General features: G+C 36.1%; 1 protein-coding gene across 7 annotated transcripts in view; it reads right to left on the bottom strand.

Annotated features, from left to right (window-relative positions):
• RABGAP1L (RAB GTPase activating protein 1 like) overlaps positions 1-22,378 on the bottom strand; it is a 687,421-nt gene that overhangs the window by 595,897 nt on the left and 69,146 nt on the right. For all 7 annotated transcript variants that reach the window (XM_067728697.1, XM_067728698.1, XM_067728699.1 and 4 more), the window contains 4 exons: positions 18,355-18,565; positions 15,043-15,217; positions 6,987-7,144; positions 5,610-5,720 (listed from right to left, as the gene is read on the bottom strand). In XM_067728697.1, the coding sequence (XP_067584798.1) occupies positions 5,610-5,720; positions 6,987-7,144; positions 15,043-15,217; positions 18,355-18,565 (655 nt within the window). The remainder of the gene's footprint in view (positions 1-5,609; positions 5,721-6,986; positions 7,145-15,042; positions 15,218-18,354; positions 18,566-22,378) is intronic.

Below are 22,378 nucleotides of genomic sequence, written 5' to 3'. Positions count from 1 at the left end.
ATAATTACTTTAAATGTAAATGGATTAAATGCTCCAACCAAAAGACACAGACTGGCTGAATGGATACAAAAACAAGACCTATACATATGCTGTCTACAAGAGACCCACTTCAGACCTAGGGACACATACAGACTGAAAGTGAGGGGATGGAAAAAGATAGTCCATAAAAATGGAAATCAAAACAAATCTGGAGTAGCAATATTCATATCAAACAAAATAGCCTTTAAAATAAAGACTATTACAAGAGACAAAGAAGGACACAACATAACGATCGAGGGATCAATCGAAGAAGAAGATATAACAACTGTAAATATCTATGCACCCAACATAGGAGCACCTCAATACATAAGACAAATGCTATAAGAGGGGAAATCAACAGTAACACAATAATAGTAGGGGACTTTAACACCCCACTTACACCAATGGATAGATCACCCAAGCAGAAAATAAATAAGAAAACACAAGCTTTAAATGACATATTAGACCAGATAGACTTAATTGATATTTATAGGACATTCCATCCAAAAACAACAGAATAGGACTTCCCTGGTGGCACACTGGTTAAGAATCTACCTGCCAGTTCAGGAGACATGGGTTCAAGCCCTGGTCTGGGAAGATCCCACATGCTGCGGAGCAACTAAACCCATGCACTGCAACTACTGGGCCTGCATTCTACAGCCCACTTGCCACAACTACTGAAGCCCGCAAGCCTAGAGCCCATGCTCAACAACAAGGAGAAGCCACCACAATGAGAAAACCATGCCCCACAAGGAAGAGTAGCCATTGCTCGCCACAACTACAAAAGCCCACGCACAGCAACAAAGACCCAATGCAGCCAAAAATAAATAAATGCATTTATTTTTTTAAAAAAAGCAGAATACACTTTCTTCTCAAGTGCACATGTAACATTCTCCAGGACAGATCGCATCTTGGGTCACAAATCAAGCCTTGGTAAATTTAAGAAAACTGAAATCATATCAAGCATCTTTTCCAACCATAACACTATGAGACTAGATATCAATTACAGGAAAAAAAGTGTAAAAAAATACAAACACATGGAGGTTAAACAATATGCTGTTAAACAACCAAGAGATCACTGAAGAAATCAAAGAGGAAATCAAAAAATACCTAGAAACAAATGACAATGAAAACACGATGACGCAAAACATATGGGATGCAGCAAAAGCAGTTTTAAGAGGGAAGTTTACAGCAATACAATCCTACCTCAAGAAACAAGAAACACCTCAAGTAAACAACCTAACCTTACACCTAAACCAATTAGAGAAAGAAGAACAAAAAACCCCAAAGTTAGCAGAAGGAAAGAAATCATAAAGATCAGACCAGAAATAAATGAAAAAATAAATAACAGAAACAACAGCAAAGATCAATAAAACTAAAACCTGGTTCTTTGAAAAAATAAACAAAATTGATAAACCATTAGCCAGACTCATCAGGAAAAAAAAAGACGACTCAAATCAACAGAATTAGAAATGAAAAAGAAGTAACAACTGACACCTCAGAAATACAAAGGATCATGACAGACTACTACAAGCTACTATATGCCAATAAAATGGACAACCTGGAAGAAATGGACAAATTCTTAGAAAAGTAAAACCTTCTGAGACTGAACCAGGAAGAAAAAGAAAATACAAACACACCAATCACAAGCACTGAAACTGAAACTGTAATTAAAAATCTTCCAACAAACAAAAGTCCAGGACCAGATCGCTTCACAGGCAAATTCTACCAAGCATTTAGAGAAGAGCTAACACCTATCCTTCGCAAACTCTTCCAAAATATAGCAGAGGGAGGAACACTCCCAAACTCATTCTATGAGGCCACCATCACCTTGATACCAAAACCAGACAAAGATGTCACAAAAAAAGAAAACTACAGGCCAATATCTATGATGAACATAGATGCAAAAATCCTCAACAAAATACTAGCAAACAGAATCCAACAGCACATTAAAAGGATCATACACCATGAACAACTGGGGTTTATCCCAGGAATGCAAGGATTCTTCAATATACACAAATCAATCAATGTGATACACAATATTAACAAACTGAAGGGTAAAAACCATATGATAATCTCAATAGATGTAGAAAAAGCTTTCAACAAAATTCAACACACATTTATGATAAAAACTCTATAGAAAGTGGGCACAGAGGGAACCTACATGACATAATAAAAGCCATATATGACAAACCCACAGCGAACATCATTCTCAATGCTGAAAAACTGAAACCATTTCCTCTAAGATCAGGAACAAGACACGGTTGTCCACTCTCACCACTATTATTCAAAATAGTTTTGGAAGTTTTAGCCACAGCAATCAGAGAAGAAAAAGAAATAAAAGGAATCCCAGTTAGAAAAGAAGAAATAAAACTCTCACTGTTTGCAGATGACATGATACTATACACAGAAAATCCTAAAGATGACACCAGAAAACTACCAGAGCTAATCAATGAATTTTGTAAAGTAGCAGAATACAAAATTAATGCTCAAAATTAAGGCTCCCAGACTTCAGACTATACTACACAGCTACAGTAATCAAGACAGTACGGTTCTGGCACAAAAACAGAAACACAGATCAATGGAACAGGATAGAAAGGCCAGAGATAAACCCATGCAACTCTGGTCACATTATCTTTGACAAAGGAGGCAAGAATATACAATGGAGAAAAGACAGCCTCTTCAATAAGTGGTGCCAGGAAAACTGGACAGCTACATGTAAAAGAATGAAATTAGAACACTCCCTAACACCATACATAAAAATAAACTCAAAATGGATTAGAGACCTAAATGTAAGACCGGATACTATATAACTCTTAGAGGAAAACATAGGAAGAACACTCTTTGACATAAATCATAGCAAGATCTTTTTTGATCCACCTCCTAGAGTAATAGAAATAAAAACAAAAATAAACAAATGGGACCTAATGAAACTTAAAAGCTTTTGCACAGCAAAGGAAACCATAAACAAGACGAAAAGACAACCCTCAGAATGGGAGAAAATATTTGCAAATGAAGCGGCTGACAAAGGATTAATCTCCAAAATCCACAAGCAGCTCATGCAGCTCAACTTCAAAAAAATAAACAACCCAATCCAAAAATGGACGGAAGACCTAAACAGACATTTCTCCAAAGAAGACTTACACATTGCCAACAAACACATGAAAAGATGCTCAACATCACTAATCATTAGAGAAATGCAAGTCAAAACCAAAATGAGGTATCACCTCACACTGGTCAGAATGGTCATCATCAAAAAATCTACAAACAATAAATGCTGGAGAGGGTATGGAGAAAAGAGAACCCTCCTACACTGTTGGTGGGAATGTAAATTGATATAGCCACTATGGGGAACAGCATGGAGTTTCCTTAAACTAAAACTAGAACTACTATATGACCCAGCAATCCCACTACTGGGCATATACCCTGAGAAAAGCATAATTCAAAAAGAGTCATGTACCACAATGTTCATTGCAGCACTATTTACAACAGCCAGGACATGGAAGCAACCTAAATGTCTATTGACAGATGAATGGATAAAGAAGATGTGGCACAGATATACAATGGAATATTACTCAACCATTAAAAGGAACGAAATTGGGTCATTTGTAGAGACGTGGATGGACCTAGAGACTGTCATAAGAGTGAAGTAAGTCAGAAAAACAAATACCGTATAATAACGCATATATCTGGAATCTATGAAAATGGTACTGATGAACCTAGTGGCAGGGCAGGAATAAAGATGCAGATGTATAGGACAGACTTGAGGACACAGCGGGGGAAGGGGAAGCTGGGACTAAGTGAGAGAGTAGCATTGACATATATACACTACCAAATGTAAAATGGATGGCTAGTGGGAAGCTGCTGCATAGCACGGGGAGATCAGCTCGACGCTTTGTGACAACCTAGAGGGGTGGGATAGGGAGGATGGGAGGGAGGCTCAAGAGGAAGGGGATATGGGGATGTATGTATGTATATATATATATATATATATATATATATATATATATATATATAGCTGATTCACTTTGTTGTACAGCAGAAACTAACACAACATTATAAAGCAATTATACTCCAATAAAGATGCAAAAAATAAATAAAAATAAATATAGTATAAAAAATAAAAAAGTAAATAAGAAAAATAAAAAGAGGGAAAGGGATGTATTCTTGAAAAATGTCCATTTTGATGGGACTTCCTGGTGGCACAGTAGTTAAAGAATCTGCCTGCCAATGCAGGGGACACAGGTTTGATCTGTGGTCTGGGAAGAGCCCACATGCTGCGGAGAAACTAAGCCCGTGCACCACAACTACTAAGCCTGCACTCTAGAGCCCACAAGCCACAATTACTGAAGCCCGCGCACCTAGAGCCCGTGCTCCACAACTAGAGAAGCCACCGCAATGAGAATCCTGCACACCACAACAGAGAGTAGTCCCTGCTCACCACAACTAGATAAAGCCCGCATGCAGCAACAAAGATCCAATGCAGCCAAAAATAATAGATAAATAAATTTATTTTTTTAAAAAAAGTCCATGTTTTAAAAGAGAGAGAAAGACTGTGGAAATCTTTCCAAATTAAAGAAACCTAAAGACATATGGCAGCTAAATGCAATATCTGACCCTAATGTAAATCCTAAATTGGATGGGGGGAAAGGATGGTATTGGGTTAACTGACAAAATTAGAGACAAATAGTAGGTTAGATAAAAAGTATTGTATGAAAGCTAAGTTTACTGAGGTTGATACAAATAATGTGGTTAAATAAGAGATATTCGTATCCCTATTTTTAGGAAATATACATTTCCTAAGGAAGTAGATAGGGATAAAACACCATGATGTATGTAACTTACTCTTAAATTGTTTAGAAAAACAAGCACGTGTGTGCGCGTGTGTGCCGGGGTGGAGGGAGGGAGAGAAAGACTGAGACACAGAGAGAGAGAGAGAGATTGAGAAAGTGGGTGCAAAGCAAATGGGGTAAAATGTTATTAATAAGTGATTCTGAGTAAAGAGCATGCAGGTATTCTCTGTACTAGGTTTTTTTTTCTTTTTTTTTAAGTCTTCTGTAAGTTTGAAATTACCTCTAAATAAAAAGATTAAAATATTGCTATGTCTACTGCTAACAGAAAAATTAAAATATAGACATAAATATATAAACGCATGCAGACACACGTGTGTGTATATATGTGCATGTGTGTTTATATATTTTAAAGATGTATCTCTTAAAAATTCTGATATCTCAGTAACTTAATGGACTTTTTAATAATCAAAATGAATGAGAAGTTAAGGTATTTGTCCTATATGTAAATACGGGAGAGACGGAAAAAGCCCAAATAGGGTAGAAGCAGTTATTACTGATAAAACAAAGCCATTTCATGTTTATTTCCCCCATCAATTGACATTTTCAATGAACCAGTTATATCTAACTTATTTAAGTGGGGAAAGCATTAGGTTTCTCATTCTCATTTTTAAATGGAGAAACTGAAGCATGGTGAAAAGCCACAGTAAGTAATACAGCTGAGATTCAATAGTATGTCTCTTGAAACACAGTAACAATGTCAATACAAGTTTTGGTAGCATTTAGGAGCAAGCTGCTTACCTTTCAATAGCTAATTCTTTGTTAGAAAGTTGCTGCACTGTAATCACAACCTTCTTCTCTATTCCTTGTTTTAATTTGAAATAAAATTTATCTCTATCCTTAGGCACAGGACTGAAATATGCAAAAAGAAGAGGAATTAACAATAATTAAAAACAATAAAAAAGATCTCTCTTTCAAGGTTAGAATGAGCCAACAAACTATTTAAGCAACAACACCCTTATTCTTAAGATATCCTAACTCTCATCTTGCCACAGAGTAACTACAAACTTTACAGTCAGCAAAACAGAGTTGTTATTAATTTTTAAACTGGGTTTACAAGAGCCTTATAATTTATCCCTAACGAGATTAAAAACAAAACTTTTTAAATGACATCATTTCAAATTTTAGTTTTTAAATTTTAACACATTTAGGAACATGGTTTATTTAATTACTTTTAAGACTGTCACATTTCTGGTTTAGCTGGTTGCATGAATGCCTTTAACACAGTGAAACCCAAGGCAAAAATTGAGAAGAAGAGCTTACTTTTAAACATCTAGAGTTTGAGATGACTGTGACAAATCCAAGTAAATATAAATAAAAGATGAACAAAGAGGTACAGATCAGGGCAAGTTAAATTCTAGCCTGGGCCAGACTGACAATTCTCAAGAATTAGTTCATTAAAACAGTAAGTGTCTAAAAGAAACAAAACAAAAACAGTTTAGTGTCTAAAATATAGGTTGCCTTATCTGAAAAGGAAAAATACCTTTAGCAACTTATTTGACCTAAGACTCAATTTCTGTATCTGTAAAAAACAGGTAAAATACCTACCTAACAATTATGGTTAGAAACAAAGGCAAAGTAAAGGCCCATAACTGATCATTAAAGAGTATAACTGTTTCCTATTATCTGCCTATTTTTGAACTAAAGAAGAACATTCCAAATACACAGCAGAAGGAAATGGTTAATTAAATGATGGTCAAACCATACAATATACTACTGGTAACCATTAAAAATGATTTTAAGAATATTTTAATTGAAAAATTCTTATATCATGAAGTTAAAAAAACTATATATATATATACACACAACTGTATAAAAATACACCCTAGAAATCAAATATTAAAAGTGATTGTGGCTGACAAAACCATAGCTTTTTATTCCAATTTTATTATTTTACTAAATTTTCTACAGTAAATATCAGTATTTTAAAATATTAAGAAAATAATTTACATAAAATATCTGAAAAGCATGACAAAAGTGAACCATGCATTCACCAGTGAAATATTTCTTTATCATCCTAAAGCTTTATACCAACATTGCATATTCTGGAAACTTTAAATTAGCCAATATTATATTTCAGACACAATACCAATTTTTAATCTTTCCAAACAACCTCACCTAAAGTTTCCTTTTCCATCATCTTCTTTTACCTCCAAGGAGACACTGAAGGTAAATACATCACTGTCAGGGGTAGGAATAACTGAGTCTTTAACATCAGATACTTGTCTAGAAGACCGTTTGAAAGCTGTACAGAAACTATACAAAATTCTGCTTACCTAAAAGAATAAAAATGGAAACAATATTAGACAAAGATTTAACTGCATTTTGATAAAATTCTTTCCTAATTCTTGAATCTATAATTTCCCATGGTCACAATGCTCTTTAGCAGATAAAGTAGATATAGTCTAAGCATATACACACACACACACAGAGTTTGTAATATACAGTGTGTATATATACATAGTATAAGCATATATACACACACACAGTTGACCCCTAAACAACATGGGTTTGAACTGCACGGGTCCCCTTATATGCAGATTTTTTTCAACAGTAAATACTACAGTAGTATACAAGCCATGGTTGGTTGAAGTGGCAGATGCGGAAGAGTGGATAAGGAGGAACCACTCATATGGAAGGCCAACTATAAATTATACATGAATTTTTGACTGCACAGAGGGTCAGCGCCCCTACGACATGCCACCCCCCAGCCCCAGTGCACTGTTCAAGGGTTAACTGTAGTTTGCTTCTTTCAATCTGGCATTTAAACACCAAAATAAAGACATTTAATTTAAAGTCACAAAAGAAGCTGTATGTATGTATAGATGTTTCTATGACCCCTAAGATACTATATTGCAATGAATGAAGCCTAAGATAATTACTAGAATGATACTGGCATCTAAACCTTCCCAATGAACACACACAAACAAGGTTTTAGCCCAAGGTGTCAATTTCTCTTTTCACTTCTCTCAGCTTCAGTGGGCTAGATCCTGAGGCATAGAATAAATACTGTTTTTTGCAAAAAGAAAACATGGTAGCATGATTTAAAGAGCTTCCAGTATTGTTACTCAATGTTGTTGTTGTATAAATGTGTCGTAGAATGAATGAATCCTGAACTGTTCTTATCTAATTTATTAGTATTAAGCCACCCTGGTGACTTTATATACACACACATACATAAATATATGTATGTGTGTATATATATGGATGGCTTTTACTCCTCCCCTAAAGTGGAGGAGTACTCTACATCCCACACTCTTCCAGACGGTATTATCTTCCTTGGTTCCAAAAGAAGCATCATATACCATCTCAAACTTGTCTGCTTCAAACACAAAAGAACTTCCAAATCTCTCAGGCCCCTCATGGGTTGAACAAATAAAAACAAGATGAAATAAGAAGGGTTTGAACAAAGTTCATATTTTCAAAATCTCACACTGGGAGGTACTAGTAAAGAAACTTCTCTGAATATGAAATCCTTCACTTTAGATAAAGTGAATTCAAATTATTCTTTGTATTAATCTAGGATTATAATATTTTATAATTTGCTTGAAATAAGAGCACTCTCATTAACAGTAGAATTTCTTCAAGTATGGGGGTCTTTCCTCAATATTCTATTTTATTATATTCATACATTCTACCTTTTCTCACACATACATACTCTAACACATTCAATGGTCCTCAAACTTCCAATGGCCACACTTACATCCAGTAATCAATGATTACCCTAAACTGCCTTTTCAGTGCCAAATCAATAGTTTTCTAAATTAACTGACTTACACAGGTTAACTGTATAAGAATGCTGCCTGCCAGCCTAAAGTTCAACTTCAATCAATAGCATCATATTTGTATCACTGCATTCGTAAAATTTTTTAATATGTTAAAGTTATCTCATTATAATTTTACATAAATGAGTAACAACAAAGCAGCAAAGGATTCATATTAATAATAACTGTAGACCTCAAATCTTATACAATTAAGACAATTATAAGTTCACTCATTCATTCAACCAATACTTTTTGAGTGCCTTCTGTGTACTAAGTATTATTCTAGGAGAGAGGGATACAGCTGTGCACATGGAGCTTTCATTTCGCATATGTAAGTTGAATGTGCTTGGGGTGAATGGGAGGAATCATTAGGTAAGGCAAAAACAGATATGTTTAGCCTCAACTGGACCCTTATTGGACTTAGCTCAATAATTTAAATGTTATAGAGGAAAACAGAATCAAAGAACATGCTAGAAATAAGTCACTGAAGATTATGCCTACAAGGTAAAGTGTAAACAGGGACTTTAAACTATTTTCAGTACTTTGAGTACTGCCTACTTCCTAACTCCAAATAAAATGTGACGTCTCTTATTTACATTTTATGTGTATTTAAGAAAACATTTTTAAGCATATTTTTAAGAAAACATTATATGTGAAAACAGAATACCTGTACTTAGTTTTTGATACATTAGTAAAGTTAAACCCCAACCCTATTTATTATTTTTTCTTCTCTCCTATATTCTTCTATTTCATTTTCTTTGTATCAGAGCTGTCCACAAGCCTACACATCATGCCACACCAAAAAAAAAAGTCAAAGAACTTGGCGAATTCTAAAGTAGATGGGCAAGGCTCAGGAATGTCTTTTGAAAAAGGCTAAGCATATGGGGCTGAGCCAGAGTGGTAGAGAATGATGGGGGGGAAATCAGCCTACACCTTTCTCTCTTCTTGGAGGAAGGACACAACAGTACCTTAACAGCAATCAAACTGCATTTAATCCTGACCAGTCTTAGAAGTTGCTATTTCCAACAACAAGGTTAAAATCATTTGTGACTTCTAAAGTCTGTGAATAAGCTGGAATGATGATCCAAGAATTGGTAAGGTAGAGTAGCTTCAAAAACGATGATTATCAATGTCTATAGTTATTGGAACAAATTGGGTAACCAATTTCATCATGAAAAAATTTAAAACATAATACCATGGAAAACATTTCTATACACGTCACAATATTAAATACACACACAAACACACACGCACACACAATAATCTAGAACAGGCATCTTCTTTGCAGAAGTCAAAGGTTTATTGACAAATAATACAGTACAATTTTTCCCCAGAGGCAGTACCTACCTACAGAAAGCATTAGTTAAACACAAAACTATCTCTTGGAGTTGTTGTTGTTTTTGAAGAGGTGGGCAGGAGGACACGTGTAGATATGTGGAAAGGAGACAAACCAAAATCTTAATTCTGATGGAATTCTGAGTAACTTTTATTTTCTTTTGTATTTCAGTATATTCCAAATTCTCAATTATTACACATTAACAGTCCAAGAAATGCTATTAAATGAAATGTTTACTTAAAATAAGTAGTACAGGGGGACTTCCCTGGTGGTCCAGTGGTTAAGAATCCACCTTCCAATGCAGGGGACGCAGGTTTGACCCCTGGTCAGGGAACTAAGATCCCACATGCAGAGGGGCAACTAAGCCTGTGCACTCTAGAGCCTGCACCACAACTAGACAGCCTGCATGCCACAACTACTGAGCCTGCGTGTCGCAACTAGAGAGAAGCCCGCACGCCACAACAAAGAGCCCGCACACCACAACAAAAGATCCCATGTGCCGCCTGTTGGTGGGAATGTAAATTGATACAGCCACTGTGGAGAACAGTATGGAGGTTCCTTAAAAAACTACAAATAGAACTACCATATGACCCAGCAATCCCACTACTGGGCATATACCCTGAGAAAACCATAATTCAAAAACAGTCATGTACCAAAATGTTTATTGCAGCTCTATTTACAATAGCCCGGAGATGGAAACAACCTAAGTGTCCATCACTGGATGAATGGATAAAGAAGATGTGGCACATATATACAATGGAATATTACTCAGCCATAAAAAGAAATGCAATTGAGCTATTTGTTATGAGGTGGATAGACCTAGAGTCTGTCACACAGAGCGAAGTAAGTCAGAAAGAGAAAGACAAATACCATATGCTAACACATATATATGGAATTTAAGCAAAAAAAATGTCACGAAGAACCTAGCGGTAAGACAGGAATAAAGACACAGACCTACTAGAGAATGGACTTGAGGATATGGGGAGGGGGAAGGGTAAGCTGTGACAAAGCACGAGAGAGGCATGGACATATATACACTACCAAACCGCATAGCACAGGGAGATCAGCTCAGTGCTTTGTGATCGCCTGGAGGGGTGGGATAGGGAGGGTGGGAGGGAGGGAGACGCAAGAGGGAAGAGATATGGGGACATATGTATATGTATAACTGATTCACTTTGTTATAAAGCAGAAACTAACACACCATTGTAAAGCAATTATACTCCAATAAAGATGTAAAAAAATTAAAGTATCTGGGAAGTGACCCCCACATTAAAAAAAAAAAAAAAAATCCCATGTGCCGCAACTAAGACCCGACCCAGCCAAATAAATAAATAAATGAAATATTAAAAAATAAATAAAAAATAAAATAACATAGCAAACTCTTCTAAGATAAAGCCTTTTCACTAATATTGGTGAAAAAGGAGCAACTCTTTTAAAAACATTTATCAAGAAAATGTTCACCCAAAAAAGTAAATGTAGAAAAGTTACCCTATAAAAGATACCCAGAAAAATATGTGTTAAAATTTTAAAAACAACTTGCTCAAATATATTACTAATTGAAAGGAGCTAAAACAAGAGGCAATCATACAAGAACTTTTTTAATTACAAAAATCAATTTATTTGAGAAAAACAATATAACTTCTAAATTAATTTCCAAAATAAGGCATTTTGCTAAAATACCATCTCAATAAATATATGTTTAGCAATAATATTTTCTCATACAAGGAATTAGGTTTTCTTTTATATAGTAGTGTACCAGCAACCCTAAGAAAAACCAATGCATTAAGAGTAAAGATGTTCCTAATGATACCCTTGGTATTATGAAATACCTCTGAATGCCTGTAACACCAGCTGATAAAAACCTGCTTCTAAAACACAACACTGAGAATTGATAATAATGGTAAGTATGTCATAACATACAAACAGCAAAATCTGTTTTGAAGAAAATGGTTACACTGAGTAGTAGAAATAAATTCTTAAAGAAAGTCAACTAATTATCTTTAAAAGCAGTTTTGTGTAATATATTCATAAAGATGCAACAAGAATAGATGCCTCTCTGGCTTTTTGCACTGTGCTTTCTGATACTCTGCTCTGTAATTCTTCAGCAGAACTCTAGCACATCATTCTCCCTGTACAAAGATCATCAGCATCAAGATACTTCTGGCTGGATTCCCCAACTCTTTTGCCATAGATAATTGAGATCCACTCCAGCAGAGTCCCACAGAAGAACAGCCAAGGCAATAAGTCAAATGTGTCCTAACCCTTCTGTGGGAACCCCTAATCCTTGTGTCACAGGTCCAACAAAGCCATCACCCTCACTGGGCTTCCCCTCTACCACTGCTGGTGTCTGCTGCTTGTGGCATATTATGGTGAAATAAGAGCACATCAAAGTGATAACTGGTAGTGGCAGCCATGCTGCTACTCCCTCTTGAGAAGATGTCTTCTTGCCTTTAACTGACAAACTTCTTCAAATCTCATCCAGGGACTCTGCAAACAATGGAAAACAAATTAATGCCACTGCTGCATGGTACATATTTAAGCAATAAGAATGTCAGTCATCTGTTCCTGAGCTATCTTTGCCAATTGTCTGTGTCCATTAAGAGGGACCCAAATACTAAGGACTAATGTTGTCCCTTCACCACATAACAAGAAAGTTCCAGGAACCAGATAACTAGACAACCAGTAAATGCAACAAAAAGACAAGTAATTATTTTTTGAGGGGAGAGAGGAAGATGTCAGACATTCTATAAAAGGCATGAGTAAAACCCAAAGGTTGCTGGAATGCAAGCTATATGACCGAGAAATGCCTTTATAAAGCATAATTGAAAGGTAGAAATCTATATTTACTTTTTATAATAAAGCAACAGGAAAGCTGTGACTGAAAATTAAATGGGTCTTCAGAGTCATAAACTTCCTTAGGAAACCAGCTTCATCATCTGTTCTCTCAGCCTTTGGATAAGGAAAGGGTAACCATAAAATCTGTCAGCCAAACCAGAGCACTTTTGAGAATAAAATGAAGTGCTTTAATAATATACTTGGACAACAGGCATAAACTAGGACTGATCCAGGCAAAGAGGAGCATAAGGTCACTAGTCTAAATAAATACCATCTATGTTATGGAAATGTCATGAGTATCAAGTAAATGCTTAGCGCAGTGCCAGGCATAAGCCCTATATTTATACCGGGTTGTTATAGAAATGATCTCTCATAATAAAGTTCAATGAAAACTGTCATTTATTTCTCCTTCAAACAATGAATTTTACCACCAATGTCCCAGAATGTAACACTTTGAAAAATTTACTCAAAAAAATTAAATAATAAATGGATATCACTTTATCACAACCTACAATGTACCAAATATCCTCTCCAGAAATACAATTAATCCTATTTAATACTATATCCAAAATGGTCAGGCCAAGAATTCCCCCCCAGTTTTATCCACTGCTTACCCACTGTTAAAGCTCTCAAAAATGACAAATATCCCCCCCATAAACAAGTAGATGCTATAATCCAAAAAGAGAGTTTCATACCATCACAGTTATGAAAAATGCTTGTAACCAGGTGCCTTTCAATTTCCTTCTACAGCAGTGTTTCTGCCTCTCCAAGCAGCAGGTTCTCCAATTCTTCAAAGTTCTCTTTCTTACTGTTGAGCACCAGTTATCCAGAATCCACACAGGTATGCTAAATGACGGTTGCCAACATGAAATGCCAGGTCTCTACCATCTGCTTCCCCACCTCTGTAGTGGAGTTGTAAGGATCAGAAATAGATCCCCCAATTTACAAACACACACACACATTCTTTCAACATATTTATATCCACTGCCTCCTACGTGCCAGGCATACTTGTACTCATTCACTCTACCTATCACACACTTGGCCAAATAGTCAGTATAGGTATATGTATAGGTATTATGTATGTGTGTGTAGGTATATATACATACACACATTGGGATGAAATAGATTCAGAACTATATAAAAAACAAACAAAAAGAAACAAATTTGAACTTCTTAAACAGGCATGGTTCTGACAGAGAACTTCTATGTCTGTACATGTTCATTTTAGTGTAAAAAAATTAATCACCAGGGCATAATAACAACTGACATACCCCTCACGCTTAGTATCAGACGCAAGAAATCTACATTTCTATGAGTTCCCATGTTGTGGCCAGAAATAAACTCTCAGAACTCCTGTTAATATAATGGTTTATTTATGTTTCATAGTAAAGAGAAAATAGCACAACTGCTACTTTCAACATTTTCTGCTGACAATTTATATTTCCAAAAGCAAACACACCTGAGACCTTGCCCATCCAAATCCATTTAATAATGCCTTTGAAATGGTTGTATAAGTACTAAAGTTCTAAAAGTGCAAATTATTTTTAATTTGGGGAGAAATCAATAGATACAGAAAAGAAGGCAATTTCTCCATGTATGTAACAGCCATTTGATTCTGAGTCTAAGAATAAACTACCATTTAATAATTGGTAAGAGGAACTCACTGGCATCTTCAAAGGACTACAAGTTGACAACCCTGCTGTATGGGAGCATTTGTATTTATAATTAATACCAGTTCTATAGAGCAAAAGCCAGCCTCTGAATGAATGCACATAATAAATGATCACCAGTGAAAATCACAGACATCTATGAAACAATCTTACTGCAGTATCTAAGTGAAAGGCCCAGCAGAGAAACAGGTATTGTTACAGACATTTTTTAAAGTCACATAGACCAACCAACTTAGGCAAAACAATAAAAGAGGGGCAAAAATATTCTTCCTTTCTAAGTCTGAGCAATTACTACCATGGTGGGGTGGGAGGAAAGCTTATCAAGGGGGATTTTTCTGTTACATATGTTAAACTGAGAGAACCACTTTAGTGCACAGTTATCAGATTTAGCTTTCCATATGCGGCTCTATGCCATTATAAATATTAACTTTCTCTTCAGAAAGATACTCCAAATTCATGTAATATGGTATATGGTCATACATACTAAATTATATGACAGTGAAATTAGAGTTTGAAAATATTACCCTAATTCATCTCAATAGCGAATTGCTACAACATATTATACTTACTGCCTCTTTAATTTCACAGGAGAAAACATGTATCTGGAATTCTTCTGAGCCATGGGAACTCTCTGTAAATGCAAAGCAATTGCTCTCTACTGTCCCATCATGTCCACGTGCACAGAATAACACCTTATAAATTGGAAAAGATGCTATCTCCATGTTGTTGGATTGGTCTATGATTCTGCAGAACAGTGATGAAAAATGAGATAAAATATTAACTGTCAAAGAACAAAGGCAAACACTTTTACTATGCCAATAACATACAAAATAACTATCTTAAAATCACAAAAATAAACTGGTACTAATAAAGCAAGAAAACAGTTATCTTCATATTTTTGCTATACACACCCACAAACACACAAATTCTTCAACTTCTTTTGACAATTACTTCATTTTTGTGTCCTATGATCGAATTCATTTACTTTCAAAGCCAAGTATACACTGCCTGGTAAAATCGATGTCACGCATCCCTAAATGCTAGTCTTGTTCTGTTATGGCAAGAGGAATGCCAGTAAAAAATAGCACAGACCATCTCTGGAGAGTTCATTTCTATTTAAAGCAGCACCTGTAAGTTTATCCAAGTCCAGGTCATTCATCGTTCAACAAAGACTTCTCTTACCCTAAAAAAGGTCAGAGTGGTTCCAAAGATAAACTTAACAATGGAATTTAAGAGGTAAAAGGAGTTTGTGGGACTTAGGAGCAAATATTTCTCTGACTTTCCCTGTACAAATCCTAAGCCCTAGTTTGATCCAAAACCTCAAGACCACCTCAGGATCTCAAATTGTAGAACTGAGGGGGACCTACTAGGAATAGAGAGGCAAATCAAAACACTAAGTCTTTGTTAAGGTATGTTTGGCACTTTGAAACTCAATAGGTACAAACATCAAAATGCCTTTTACTGTTAAGAGATATCATACAAACAATATACCTACAAAACGCTTTCCTGAAAAAGTCAAAGCATTTTTACCAAAACCTTGTAAATTTATATTGCTATTATTTTGGTGCTTAGAACTTTTCTCACATTCTAAACTTCAGAGAATGAGGCAAATCAGAAAGGGTTTGGAAAAGATTAAATCAGTCTTCAGAGAATAGTATAGGTTCAACACATTCAACCTAATTTCCCAGACCTGGTTCATTTATTTGTTCATTCAGCAAATGTTTAGTAAAAACCTGCTATGGACCAATACTGCTCTAGACAGTACTATCAGACAGAAGCTGTAGCAGGAAAAAATACCAATAACCTGCCCCCATGGAACTTATATTCTAGTGAGGAAGACAGACAATAAACAAATAAGCAAATAAATATATAATATCAAGTCAAAGAAAAGTTCTATGAAGGAAAAAAGGCCCAGTAAAAAGAAAGAGGGACAGTTATGATATGATCAAAGGAGGATTCTTTTGACAATTTGGCAGTTTCTTACAAAACTAAATATACCCATACTATAGGATCTAGCAATTACACTCCTTGGTGTTTATTCAAATGAGTTAAAAACTTACGTCTACACAAAACCCCGCACACAGACGTTTACAGAAGCTTTATTCATAATCGCCAAAACTTGGATGCAATCAGAATGTCCTTCCATAGGCAAATGGAAAAATAAACTGTGGTACACCCAGACAATAGCATATTATTCAGCACTAAAAAGAAATGAGCTATCAAGCCAGAAAAAGACATGTAGGAACCTTAAATGCCTGTTATTAAGTAAAAGAAGCCAATCTGAAAGGGCTACTTATTACATGATTCTAACTACATAATTTACTGGAAAAGGCAAAACTATGGAGACAGTAAAAAGATCAGTGGTTGCCAGCGGTTGCAGGGAGGGACAGATGATCAGGCAGAAGGCAGGAATTTTCAAACAGTGAAAGTACTCTGTATGATATTCTACTGGTGGATACATGTCATTATATATTTGTCCAAACCCATAGAATGTACAACACCAAGAGTGAACCCTAAGGTAAACTATGGACTTTGGAAAATTATGTCAATGTAGGTTCATCAACTGTAACAAATGTGGGTACTTCCCTGGTACTCCAGTGGTTAAGAATCCGCCTTCCAATGCAGGGGACATGGGTTCGATCCCTGGTCCAGAAACTAAGATCCCACATGCCGTGGGGCAACTAAGCCAGCGTGCCACAACTACAAAGCCCACATGTGCACTCTGGAGTCCGCGCACCACAACTACAGAGCCCACACGCTCTGGAGTCCGTGCACCACAACTAGAGAGCCCGCGCGCCGCAACAAAGAGCCCACGCGCCTCAACGAAAGATCCCATGTGCCGCAACTAAGATCCAACGCAGCCAAAAATAAACAAACAATTTTAAAATAAATTAAAAATTGTAACAAATGTACCATGTGGAAGAGGATGTTGATGGTGAGAGGTGTGTTTGGGGGAGGTGGAGGGATGCACATCTGGGATATGGGAAATCTCTGTACTTTGTGCTCAATTTTGCTGTGAACCTAAAAGTGATCTAAAAAATAAACCCTTTTAAGAAAAACAGGAAGGAAGAAAAAGAAGCCTTCTTTTGATAAAAAGGTTTCTTGAGGTGAAACCGGAGAGAAGTGAAAAAGCCACTGGAAAACCAAGGAAAGCTTGTTTAGGCAGAGTAAAAAGGCTACACAAAAGCCCTGAGGTAGGAATCCTGACTGATAGGCCCTGAGGCAGGATTCATGACTGTGTTTGAGAAAGAGCAAAGAGGCTACTATGACTGGAATGTAGCAAATGAATGAAGTGAATGAATGAATGAAGTAAATGTAGTGAAAGAAGTGAGAGGGCGAAGGAGGGAGGGAAGAGGGGAGAAGGGCAGAAGATCAGGTCAAAGCAGATCATCAGGGCCAGACATGGTAAGAATTTCAAATATAATCACAAGTGTGATTGGAGGCTACTGGAGGGCTGAATGTAGGAAAATAACAGTTATCTGATTTACATTTAAAGAAATTCAAGGTTCAGATGACATTAAGTATTATTCCTAGTGAAGCATGTGAGAAAAAGCCATTTTGCTTCTTTCCAGTCTGACGTAAAGAGCTTGAAATCTAGGGATCACTCTAGTTTTCTGAACCACTGTTACATGACAAGGTGAAACACAAATCATAGGTATTTTGACAGTTATAGTTGCATTTATAGTATTCTAAGCAAATTTTACAAATGCCCCTTGCAAATAAGGAATACAGTCTAAACCTAAACATGTTTACTTTGCAGGGCTACAGAGTAAAAGTGAATTCAGAGTAAGTCCAAGGCCTCACTTATGATAAAATATCATCACCACTACCCAAAAAACCTTCACACATGTCTAAGGGGGTAATAAGGGATTAGAGCTTACCTCACAGAACCTTCCGGAACATTTGGCACATACAGAGTAACAGGAAAGGGGTGCTGACTGGAAGATTTCATAGTTGCCATTGCCCGTAAAGCCTCCACTTCATTACGTGGGGAAGAAACCTTCATACATCCTAAGTAGGTCAGTTTGTTAAATAAAACACTATCTTCTTCAGGTATTCCACTTGGAGAAGATGGTCTGGGTGTAGAAATTTCTGAAGAAAAAAAAAAAAAGAAACACTCAAAAGTTAATATAAAACTTCACAGTATAATTTCATCTATTGCCCAAAAACAAATGAAAAATTGCAAATAAAATTTAGGTCTCTCTGTGTTTTCATTTCTTTTAATGTTTATCCTACATCTTAACTTAGAGTTTTGGAACTGGCCATTTTGTACTTCAGATCTCTCAAAGTATTATCTATGACTTCTTTAGAGGAAAAGAAAAAAAAAATTCTAAGCTTTATATTTTAAAAAATCAAAAATACGGAGTTCAAATGATATAAAACAATAAGGAGAAAAGACTACACTAAAGCCAGTGTGAATTATCCTAAAACGAATGAGAATTAAACAAAACTAAAATCAGTTAAAAGTGTCTCTGGTAAAGATCCTGCATAGCACCAAATTTATTAATCAGCCTAAATTCCTCAGCAAAAGTCAACAATGTTAAAATGTTCAATCTCATACTAATACCAACGAAGTCAAGCTCCTTATTTTTCTCCTTCCTAGCTTGCTGGCTTCTATAAAATATGTAAGTATTTCAATGAAAAATTTTTCCTCAAAATAATTATTTTGATGAATTATCCTATGATTGCTTCCCCAAATTCTTTAAAAAAAAAAAATCCACTTTAATTCTAAACACAGCATGCATGTAGCAAAGTCCCAGCTGTGGTTAGAGAGTATTTATCTGCATATATCAGGTAGTATAAAGCTTCCCCTCTGCCACTCTCCCCATCCCCACCTAAAAATCCACATTCAGCTAATCTCCAACTCTTCCCGCTACCCACATCCACGCTGTACAAAATTAAGCAGCCTGTCTCACCCAAACTAGATCCTTGTGATATGCTCTAACTCTCATTAACAGGATTACACTTACAGGATATTAATAAATAATTCACAAAAGCCATTCCCAACCTCCCCACTCCAGCTCCCAAATATTATACTAAATCATGTACCCTTCACCACTTTTTTTCTATTGAAAAACTAAAGCTATTCAAATGAAGTACTTCATCTACCATGTTCTTCAATCACTGAAACATGTTTTTTCCACTTTTGAATCAGTTCAATGTATATATTTCAAAAGGGACATATAAAAAACTACAAATACATTTTAAGGCTGAATACAAACATGTTTAGAATATACATATATACATATATGCATTTTTGTTAATTTAGCAAGTACTTTTGCAAAAACAATTATTTGCAAGATCGTATGGTAAAACTGTGCTTTGGTGACTGATGAACACGGTAGATCAAGTAGTTCAAATTGTCTAACGTATGTGTAACTGGAATTCTACAAAAGAGGAAAAGGTGGGGAAAAAGCTTTCTGAAGAAATAAATGTTTTACAAAATCTGTGTAGCTCACAGATTCATGAAACTCTGTATACCCCAAATACAAAAACAATACATAAATTGATCCAAAAAAGACAGATGACAAAATTGTAGACAAGACCGTTAAAGTAACTATTATAACTATGATAGAGGAATTAAAGAAAAACACCTAACAAAAGGAGAAAAATGGAAGACAGAAAAAAGAACCAAAAGAAATTCTAGAGCTAAAAAAATGCAAGATCTGAAATGAAATATTCCCTGGGTGGATATAACAACTAATTCTAATTTGCATAAGAAAACAAGAATATTAAAGAAGATCCTTGGGATAAAGGAAAATGATACTAGAGGGAAACTGAAGAGCACCAAAAGGTATAAATATGAGGGAACGACTTTTTCCTTGTTGTTTAATTTCTTTAAAATACAGCAGACTGCTGGTCATCCCCATTTGGAAATCTTATTAATCATTATGTCCAAAATTGAATTCATTAGATGTACACTGAACTATCCATGCCTTGAATAACTCTTGAATCCATCCCACTTTTCTTTGGCCCCATAGTCATTACCCAAATTACTACAGCAGTAACCTCCAGTCTTTCTTTCCTCCAATTTATTCTCCACACTGCAGCCACCAAGATCTTCCATAAAGATAAAAGAAAGAAGAACTTCCCTTCCTCCCTCCCTCCCTCTCTCCCTCCCTCTCTCTTTCTTTCATCTTTTTTTTGGCATTTTATTTTATTTAGTTATTTATTTTTATACATAAATAAATTAATTTTTTCACTGTGTTGGGTCTTCGTTGCTGCACGGAGGCTTTCTCTAGTTGCAGTGAGCGGGGGCTGCTCTTCGTTGTGATGTACTGGCTTCTCATGGAGGTGGCTTCTCTTGTTGCAGAACACCGGCTCTAGACCTGCGGGGTTCAGTAGTTGTGGCTCACAGGCTCAGTAGTTGTGGTTCACAGGCTCTAGAGCACAGGCTCAGTAGTTGTGGTGCATGGGCTTAGTCGCTCCGCAGCATGTGGGATCTTCCAGGACCAGGGCTCGAACCCGTGTCCCCTGCATTGGCAGGCGGATTCTTAACCACTGCGCCACCAGGGAAGCCCAGGATATTTTTTTTTTTTTTTAAAGCAAGTAACAACAGACAGATTGGAGAGAGGTCAAAACTTGAAGAACTACCAGTGTAGTACTGAATTCCTTTTTACATTTTTTCATCCTTTATATCCCACATTTGACCTACGGGCCGCCCAAGTTGCAGAACTGTGCAGTGAGCAACAAAACTGTGAGAGAAATCCTATTTTTCTGGCCAAAGGACAGAAAAAAAGAGTCCCTGTAAACCAGAGAACGTTTGGGGAATTATAACTTTTTTTTCTCTCCCTCTCTTTTTTCTCTCCCAGTTCTACCACAAGGCCAGCCCCAGTGTTGGAGCTGCACCACTATGTGGGAAGTGGGGCTGGGGGGAAAGGATGGAGTGCCGTAGCATATGCAACTCGAAGAAAAGGAACCTCTCAGTGGTTAGAACACCCAAACAAACGGGCTTGGCTCTTGTGGTTCAAAAAGGAAAAGGAAACCTCTGTTATTTTTTTTCTTTCTTTTCCCTCACCACTCTGTCCTGACGTGAGAAATCTGTCTTTCTACACAAGAGAAGAAGGAAAATGGGCCCCAAGAAGCCAGAGAGTATGGGGGAAATTCTGAGGAGGAGAGTTGGAGAAGGTAATCCCCTAATTTTGTGTAAGAACTAACACAAGTCTTGGGTTCACCACCATGCTATACATGTGTGGAACAGACCAAAGAAGCATAGCAAAGGTTTTGGAATTGACTGACAGAAAGCAAGATCGAACTTGCAGTCTGGATGTAACCAAGTGGACTGCCTGCTAAAATAAAACAAAATCAACATTCTTCAGAGGATTTTATCTGGAAACAGAATCTCAAAACGTAAGTTTCAGAAAGTCTGGAAAACAATTCAGTTACTCAACTAACAAAAAAAACAAAAAACAAAAATAGAAAAAGGTGACCAATTGTCAAGGGAAAAGCAATCAACAGATACCAATCCCAAAATGATGCAGTTGCTGGAATTATCAAAGACTTTAAAATTGGTATTATAACCATGCTCTATGACATAAAGGTGAACAAACCTGGAATGAGTGAAAATATTAAAATCCATGGCAGAGGAACAGAAAATGTAAAAAGGTGAATTTTAGACCAGAAAAATAGAATATCTAAAATTAAAAATTCACTGGATGGGCTCAAAAGAAAGGAGATAACAGAATAGTGAGCCAGTAAACTGGAATACAGATCAACAGAAATTTTCTAAACTAAAGAAAGGAGAAAAGAAAAAGATTGGAAAACAATGAAAAGAGCCTTAGGAATTGCAGGACAATATGAAAATATCTAATAGTTTTGTTGTCTGAGTCACGGGAAAAGAAAAAGACTATGCACAAAAAAATTTTCTAAAAAATGTCTGAGGGCTTCCCTGGTGGCGCAGTGGTT

The sequence above is a fragment of the Pseudorca crassidens genome, chromosome 2 (genome assembly GCF_039906515.1).
Source record: "Pseudorca crassidens isolate mPseCra1 chromosome 2, mPseCra1.hap1, whole genome shotgun sequence".
Lineage (NCBI taxonomy): Eukaryota > Metazoa > Chordata > Mammalia > Artiodactyla > Delphinidae > Pseudorca > Pseudorca crassidens.
The sequence above is the reverse complement of the archived record's forward strand: the minus strand, read 5'-3'. Positions and strand labels throughout refer to the sequence as shown.